We start from the raw sequence: 9,587 nt of genomic DNA, 5'->3' as shown, positions 1-9,587 counted from the left end.
TCAGACAATTAAAAAATGAACTTTGGAGAATTGATATTTTTATTACCACCGACAGTGAAGAAAAACATAAGAAATATTGAGAAGATAGACTCTTACCTATTCGGTCATATTCAGAAAGACTGCTACCAAAATATACTAATATATATATATAAATATATATATATATATATATATATATATATATATATATATATATATATATATATATATATATTAGTATATTTTGGTAGCAGTCTTTCCTGTAGACATATATTATTAAATATGACCGAAAAAGTAAGATTAATAATTTTAACACGAATTTTCTCAATCTTTCGTACAATATGCTTCACTGTTGGAGGTAAATCAAAAATCACTTCTCCAAAATTCATTTTTATTTCTAGTCTGACGCGACACGGGCGCGTTTCGTAAAACTTATTACATTTTCAAAGACTTCACAAATACACAACTGATTAGAACTTGCGTTTCCCTGATTTTATATCTACATTTGAGTGAGGTGGGAAGGGTGATGTGGCATTACATTTGAGTGAGGTGGGAAGGATGATGTGGCATTAACACAAGACAGAACACTAGAGGATATTAATAGGGTATTAAAAGTATCAACACAAGACAGAACAGAAACAATGGGTATTGAATTGAAGTGTTTGTAGAAAGCCTATTGGTCCATATTTCTTGATGCTTCTATATTGGAGCGGAGTCTTGAGGTGGGTAGAATATAGTTGTGCAATAATTGGCTGTTGATTGCTGGTGTTGACTTCATGATGTGTAGTGCCTCGCAAACGTCAAGCCGCCTGCTATCGCTGTATCTATCGATGATTTCTGTGTTGTTTACTAGGATTTCTCTGGCGATGGTTTGGTTATGGGAAGAGATTATATGTTCCTTAATGGAGCCCTGTTGTTTATGCATCGTTAAACGCCTAGAAAGAGATGTTGTTGTCTTGCCTATATACTGGGTTTTTTGGAGCTTACAGTCCCCAAGTGGGCATTTGAAGGCATAGACGACGTTAGTCTCTTTTAAGGCGTTCTGTTTCGTGTCTGGAGAGTTTCTCATGAGTAGGCTGGCCGTTTTTCTGGTTTTATAGTAAATCGTCAGTTGTATCCTCTGATTTTTGTCTGTAGGGATAACGTTTCTATTAACAATATCTTTCAGGAAAGATATTTCAGGACCCTTTCAGGAAAGGGTCCTGAAAGATATTGTTAATAGAAACGTTATCCCTACAGACAAAAATCAGAGGATACAACTGACGATTTACTATAAAACCAGAAAAACGGCCAGCCTACTCATGAGAAACTCTCCAGACACGAAACAGAACGCCTTAAAAGAGACTAACGTCGTCTATGCCTTCAAATGCCCACTTGGGGACTGTAAGCTCCAAAAAACCCAGTATATAGGCAAGACAACAACATCTCTTTCTAGGCGTTTAACGATGCATAAACAACAGGGCTCCATTAAGGAACATATAATCTCTTCCCATAACCAAACCATCGCCAGAGAAATCCTAGTAAACAACACAGAAATCATCGATAGATACAGCGATAGCAGGCGGCTTGACGTTTGCGAGGCACTACACATCATGAAGTCAACACCAGCAATCAACAGCCAATTATTGCACAACTATATTCTACCCACCTCAAGACTCCGCTCCAATATAGAAGCATCAAGAAATATGGACCAATAGGCTTTCTACAAACACTTCAATTCAATACCCATTGTTTCTGTTCTGTCTTGTGTTGATACTTTTAATACCCTATTAATATCCTCTAGTGTTCTGTCTTGTGTTAATGCCACATCATCCTTCCCACCTCACTCAAATGTAATGCCACATCACCCTTCCCACCTCACTCAAATGTAGATATAAAATCAGGGAAACGCAAGTTCTAATCAGTTGTGTATTTGTGAAGTCTTTGAAAATGTAATAAGTTTTACGAAACGCGCCCGTGTCGCGTCAGACTAGAAATAAAAATGAATTTTGGAGAAGTGATTTTTGATTTACCTCCAACAGTGAAGCATATTGTACGAAAGATTGAGAAAATTCGTGTTAAAATTATTAATCTTACTTTTTCGGTCATATTTAATAATATATATATATATATATATATATATATATATATATATATATATATATATATATATATATATATATATATATATATATATATATATATATATATATATATACCATATCGTGGGGAAAATGTGCATTGAAGTTCCTGAAGGAATTGGGGGACAAATTGATCAGCGCTACAAAAGACCAGAGAGTAAAAAGTTTCTTGTTCCAGCGCCTCAGTGTTGCGATTCAGAGGGGAAATGCCTGTTGCGTCTTGGGCACTAGTCCAACTTCAGAGGAATTCGAAGAAGTGTTTGACTTGCAACAATGATCGAACCCGTCTGTGACATTCATCAATGTTTCCCATTGTTGTGTTTTTCAAGAGATCCATAACCTTTAAGCACCTTTTTGCATTATTATTTTTGTATCAACCCATGTATATCTTGTAACCATCAAATGCATAATAAAGCACAAAAAATAAAAAAGGAAGGGGGTGGTAGGAGAAAAGCACACAGAAACTGTATTGGAGGGGATCTAAACATTCCCTCTAATGCGTTATGCGTGGTTTCCTCCGAGGCTATGGGTCCCCCTTCTTCCAGCTAGAGGTGGTACTCAAAATGTTATTTATATATATATATATATATATATATATATATATATATATATATATATATATATATATATATATATATATATATATATGTCGTACCTAGTAGCCAGAACGCACTTCTCGGCCTACTATGCAAGGCCCGATTTGCCTAATAAGCCAAGTTTTCATGAATTAATTGTTCTTCGACTACCTAACCTACCTCACCTAACCTAACCTAACTTTTTCGGCTACCTAACCCAACCTAACCTATAAAGATAGGTTAGGTTAGGTTAGGTAGGGTTGGTTAGGTTTGGTCGTATATCTACGTTAATTTTTACTTCAATAAAAAAAAGTTGACCCCATATATAATGAAATGGGTAGCTTTATCATTTCATAAGAAAAAAATTAGAGAAAATATATTAATTCATGAAAACTTGGCTTATTAGGCAAATCGGGCCTTGCATAGTAGGCTGAGAAGTGCGTTCTGGCTACTAGGTACGACATATATATATATATATATATATATATATATATATATATATATATATATATATATATATATATATATATACATATATATATATATATATATATATATATATATATATATATATATATATATATAGATATATATAAATATATAGATATGTCGTACCTAGTAGCCAGAACGCACTTCTCAGCCTACTATGCAAGGCCCGATTTGCCCAATAAGCCAAGTTTTCCTGAATTAATATATTTTCTCTATTTTTTTTCTTATGAAATGATAAAGCTACCCATTTCATTATGTATGAGGTCAATTTTTTATTGGAGTTAAAATTAACGTAGATATATGACCGAACCTAACCAACCCTACCTAACCTAACCTAACCTATCTTTATAGGTTAGGTTAAGTTAGGTAGCCGAAAAAGTTAGGTTAGGTTAGGTAGTCGAAAAACAATTAATTCATGAAAACTTGGCTTATTAGGCAAATCGGGCCTTGCATAGTAGGCTGAAAAGTGCGTTCTGGCTACTAGGTACGATATATATCTATCTATATATATATATATATATATATATATATATATATATATATATATATATATATATATATATATATATATATATATATATATAGAGAGAGAGAGAGAGAGAGACATATGTTGTACCTAGTAGCCAGAACGCACTTCTCAGCCTACTATGAAAGGCCCGATTTGCCTAATAAGCCAAGTTTTCATGAAGTAATTGTTTTTCGACTACATAACCTACCTAACCTAACCTAACCTAACTTTTTCGGCTACCAAACCTAACCTAACCTATAAAGATAGGTTAGGTTAGGTTAGGTAGGGTTGGTTAGGTTCGGTCATATATCTACGTTTATTTTAACTCCAATAAAATAAAATTGACCTCATACATAATGAAATGGGTAGCTTTATCATTTCATAAGAAAAATAATAGAGAAAATATATTAATTCGGGAAAACTTGGCTTAATAGGCAAATAGAGCCTTGCATAGTAGGCTGAAAAGTGCGTTCTGGCTACTAGGTACGATATATATATATATATATATATATATATATATATATATATATATATATATATATATATATATATATATATATATATATATGTCGTACCTAGTAGCCAGAACGCACTTCTCAGCCTACTATGCAAGGCCCGATTTGCCTAATAAGCCAAGTTTTCATGAATTAATTGTTTTTCGACTACCTAACCTACCTAACCTAACCTAACTTAACTTTTTCGGCTACCTAACCTAACCTAACCTATAAAGATAGGTTATGTTAGGTTAGGTAGGGTTGGTTAGGTTCGGGCATATATCTACGTTAATTTTAACTCCAATAAAAAAAATTGACCTCATACATAATGAAATGGGTAGCTTTATCATTTCATAAGAAAAAAATGAAAGAAAATATATTAATTCAGGAAAACTTGGCTTATTAGGCAAATCGGGCCTTGCATAGTAGGGTGAGAAGTGCGTGAGTATATATATATATATATATATATATATATATATATATATATATATATATATATATATATATATATATATATATATATATATATATATATGGTTTTTTATGTAATTGTTTGTTTTAATTCAACTTTATTACGAAAAAGTAGTTATATATAAGATACAAATTATCATGCAAATGATTATCATAAGTTGTCGAGTTCCTGCAGCTTCTCGGATGGCGGACAGGAACCCTGAATGCAGTTGGCATTTCCCCTCTGTATCGCCATGCTGAGGCGCTGAAAAGGGAAGCTGGAAGCTCTAGTGTCTCTTGTTGTTTCAAATAGCCTAATTCCCAGTTTCTTAAAAATACTGGTGTCACTCTTACTCCAGCCGCCGAGTGTCTCAGAAGCAATGGGAACAAAATTGTAGTGGTGATCCAGTTCTCTGTACTTGAGCCCTTCAGTCACCCCTCTGTTGTTGAGCTCTCAATAGTTCGTCTCTCTACACGTATAATAAATAAATCTCTAACCGATTCCACGGAGGATCCAGGAAAGGATGCATATGTTGGCAAGATTTGTTAAAGAATGGCCAAGTATGCGATAGCTAGACGATAGACCGGACAAGAACAAGTTCTCAGTGAGAATGTTCAACGTTACAAGCCAAGATGACCTCAGGTTATAAGACCCACGAGCCGACCGAGACAGCACTATGGAACACACAGCTGCTAGTATAAGAGGTCAAGTTAAAGATGTGAGCTTCGGAAGATGTGAGCTTCGGAAAGAGAGAGAGAGAGAGAGAGAGAGAGAGAGAGAGAGAGAGAGAGAGAGAGAGAGAGAGAGAGAGAGAGAGAGAGAGAGAGAGAGAGAGAGAGAGAGAGAGAGAGAGCAGTTGCCTGCTTCCCCTTTCCAGGCAACTGCTCGCCTGTGAGACACATGTTTTCCCTTCCAGACACGTGCTCTCCCTCCTGTGAGACACATGCTTCCCCTTCCACACACGTGCTCCCCTTCATGTGTCCTACTTAAAATGTAAGTCAGCATGGTATTCTTGCAGCCTTCTACAGCAGCCACGGTGAGACCAGGTCTTGTCCGACGGCTCGTTGAGTCTGGAGCTATTCATGTTTTTTTGTTTTTTTTGTTTACTCCTGTTTCAGTGACTATTACATTGTCTGATATTGCTTCTGGCTGCGTATCATCTTTCACTCTCGGTCTGCACACCAGTTCGATTCTGTTGTCTCCAATGGGACCTGTTTGGGTCCCAGGCAAGTTCTGTTTAGTGGACCTTTTGGAGCCCCTTCACTCTGAAGATCTCGGAGATCGGTTTTCTATTGTCAGAGCTGAAAATGATGATCGTGGAATTGGATGCTGTTGCACTTGTTTCCGCCGTTGCTGCTGTTAGATAAACAGACATAATGTTGACCAGACTACACACTAGAAAGTGAAGGGACGACGACGTTTCGGTTCGTCCTGGACCGTTCTCAAGTCGATTATAAGAATCACAATCGACTTGAGAACGGAGCGAAACGTCGTCGTCCCTTTACCTTCTAGTGTGGGGTCTGGTCAACATACTTCAGCCACGTTATTGTGACTCCTCGTCTGCACATACATAATATAAATATCATTATTCTAGGGTAGTAAGTGTAGCTTGTTGATTGTTTACATCTCCAAAGTATAGAAAAGGGGTATTATTCCCCCTTCAAACTTTGCCGTGATCTTTGCCTCAGACAGCTTAATGAAGACGTCATGAAGGTACCTGGCGACTCCTTATCCTTGAGTCTTCGCGTACCTTCAAGACGTCTTCCCTAAGCGGTCTGAAGCAAAGGACAAAACAAAGTTTGAGGACGGGAATAATAGCCCTTTTCCTTTGCTTTGGAGGCATAAACAATCAGAAAATAACCCTTGATACGCAGGAAAAAAATTCTTGTACAGTTATCAGCATTGTCGGGATCACACATAGATCACATTAACGTGATGTATATTAATATCTTGTGAATCATACAGGAAAAAAAAATTGGACTGGATTCAGTAGGGGTCTCCGGACTTCCTGGGATTTCAGTAGAAATCCGGTTGTATGACTTTTTACAAGTGTGTGTGGTCCTCTAGTGGTAGAGTATGCGGCTTGGCAATGCCGTGGTCGAAGGTTCGCCTCCACCTTATAGTCCTAGTGGATTCTCTCATTATCAGGGTTTATCAATGTTATCCGACGGTGGACTTCCACATAGCTTACGATATCACTTGTGTCAATGGAGGAAGCCTTGCTAATCTTTTCTTGATATATATATATATATATATATATATATATATATATATATATATATATATATATATATATATATATATATATATATATATATATATATATATATATATGTCGTACCTAATAGCCAGAACGCCCTTCTATGCCTACTATGCAAGGCCTGATTTGCCTAATAAGACAAGTTTTCATGAATTAATTGTTTTTCGACTACCTAACCTACCTAACCTAACCTAACCTAACTTTTTCGGCTACCTAACCTAACCTAACCTATAAAGATAGGTTAGGTTAGGTTAGGTAGGGTTGGTTAGGTTCGGTCATATATCTACGTTATTTTTAACTCCAATAAAAAAATATTGACCTCATTCGTAATGAAATGGGTAGCTTTATCATTTCATAAGAAAAAAAATAGAGAAAATATATTAATTCATGAAAACTTGGCTTATTAGGCAAATCAGTCCATGCATAGTAGGCTGAGAAGTGCGTTCTGGCTACTAGGTACGATATATATATATATATATATATATATATATATATATATATATATATATATATATATATATATATATATATATATATATATATATATATATATATATATATATACATTATAATCAAACCATTTTCCCATGTAACGCAAATATAAATAATTGCCAACTTAACCAAAATACTCAACCTAACCTATACTTAGGCCTGAAACTAGGCAAAACGGTGGTATTACAGAATAGGTACAGGGTGACGTCTGTGTACACTGGAATGGAACAGATGGCGCCTGAATACACAGGTATGGGACAAAATGACGTCTGGATACACAGGAACTGCACGAAATGGCGTCTATGTTCACGATGTGATACACAAATTGGCATCACCTACTTAGAATGAGCAAGAATCAGACTGAGGAAAAGAATACAATGGTGATGAAAACGAGATTAGAGGACACCCAAAGTGGCTGAGTCATATTGCCTCTTCTTAATGCAGCATCAGAGTGAGGCGCCGAGATACGGGCAAGACACATATGCAAAATAAGAAGATAAAGAAGTTTCTCGAGAAACATTTTTGGATGCCGAGTCATGCGCTGATTCCAGGAGACGGAAGTTTTACGAATGTTGATTTGAGAAAACATTTCTGGATTTTCCGACGACGAGTGATGGTAAAATTATTTTTTTTAATGCAGGAATATTTTAATTGTTTGGCTATAGCAGCCCATGCTGGTTAGATTACCTCGAGTGAGTGGTTGCAAGTGAAGTTGTTAAGGTGTACTCTGGTCGGACAGAGAGGTGGCCGGAGCACTAATAGGAGAGGACTGCTAGGATTAAGAACTAATTTAACTTGCTGCATCGTTATATGAGTTGGCCTCGTTTTTTAATATCGTGGGAAGGCTGTTAATATTAGTGACCACGCCACTGGCCGGAAGGTTGTGACCGCCCCAGACCCGGTCGTCGACCCCACACCAGACCTGGTCGTCGACCCCACACCAGACCTGGTCGACGACCCCACACCAGACCTGGTCGACGACCCCACACCACACCTGGTCGACGACCCCACACCAGACCTAGTCGTCGACCCCACACCACACCTGGTCGTCGACCCCACACCACACCTGGTCGTCGACCCCACACCACACCTGGTCGTCGACCCCACACCACACCTGGTCGTCGACACCATACCAGACCTGGTCGACGACCCCACACCAGACCTGGTCGACGACTCCACACCAGACCTGGTCGTCGACCCCACACCACACCTGGTCGTCGACCCCACACCACACCTGGTCGTCGACACCATACCAGACCTGGTCGTCAACCCCACACCAGACCTGGTCGTCGACCCCACACCACACCTGGTCGTCGACACCATACCAGACCTGGTCGTCGACACCATACCAGACCTGGTCGACGATACCCCAGCAGACCTGGTCGTCAAGATCTCACTGACCCACCTACAGCTTAAAGCACATGAGAAAATGTATATTAATCCATAAGAAAAGTCATCGTCTGTCTCTTAACATTTTCCTGTAGTGTTCTAACTAAATCTCCATTGACCAGTTTTTTACAAATAATGTGACATTGATATGTACATAAAACAGTATATATAATTTTCACTTTTAAAATTAATGCTTCGAAGATGCTATGGAGATCATTTTTTTTTAATTGTAGGTGTGTTTTGTCTACAACATTTTCTTGACATTTTCCTCCCTTTAGAGATGGGATGTATTTTCTTGATAGCCAATGAAAATGCTCTTAGGGTCAATTATTTTAGTTTCTGCTAGGTTATATTAGGTTAAGTTTGACTAGGTTACATTAGGTTAGGTTTGGCTAGATTAGATTAGGTTAGGTTTGACTAGGTTACATTAGGTTAGATTTGGCTAGGTTAGATTAAGTTAATTTACCACCAATATGTATATAGCTAAGCAAATTACAGCACTGATTAACTATATTATAGAGTCAGGTTAGGCTACACTAGAATAAGTTAAGTTATACAAGGAAGAGTTCATTGAATTGCGAATGAAAGAGCAATGAAGAAGTATGAAACGTCACGTTTTGAACACAGTTTAAAAAGTGGTCCAGGGCCGCTATCTGTCTAGGAACATGACTAGGCTGAAGCTATCTGGAGGGCATGAAGTCTAAGGATAACGAAAACGTGCTCACACTGTGAATTCTGAGGAAGGTGGCTATCCGGATCAAGATAAGTGAGTTCTTCGAGTTTGAGGAGAGTTATGTCTTTCCTAAAGTCAAAGATTCTTACAAGAGTCT

The 9,587-nt window shown here is 37.4% G+C and overlaps 1 protein-coding gene across 1 annotated transcript; it reads left to right on the top strand.

The window, feature by feature from the left end:
- The first annotated feature begins 5,619 nt into the window (after nt 1-5,619).
- On the top strand, nt 5,620-8,815 carry LOC138369096 (signal transducer and activator of transcription 2-like). Its single transcript, XM_069332030.1, has 2 exons — nt 5,620-5,652; nt 8,213-8,815. The coding sequence occupies exons 1-2, from the start codon at nt 5,620-5,622 to the stop codon at nt 8,813-8,815; spliced, it is 636 nt and encodes a 211-aa protein (XP_069188131.1).
- The last annotated feature ends 772 nt before the right edge of the window (nt 8,816-9,587 follow it).

The sequence above is a fragment of the Procambarus clarkii genome, chromosome 27 (assembly GCF_040958095.1).
Source record: "Procambarus clarkii isolate CNS0578487 chromosome 27, FALCON_Pclarkii_2.0, whole genome shotgun sequence".
NCBI classification, from domain to species: domain Eukaryota; kingdom Metazoa; phylum Arthropoda; class Malacostraca; order Decapoda; family Cambaridae; genus Procambarus; species Procambarus clarkii.
The sequence above is the reverse complement of the archived record's forward strand: the minus strand, read 5'-3'. Positions and strand labels throughout refer to the sequence as shown.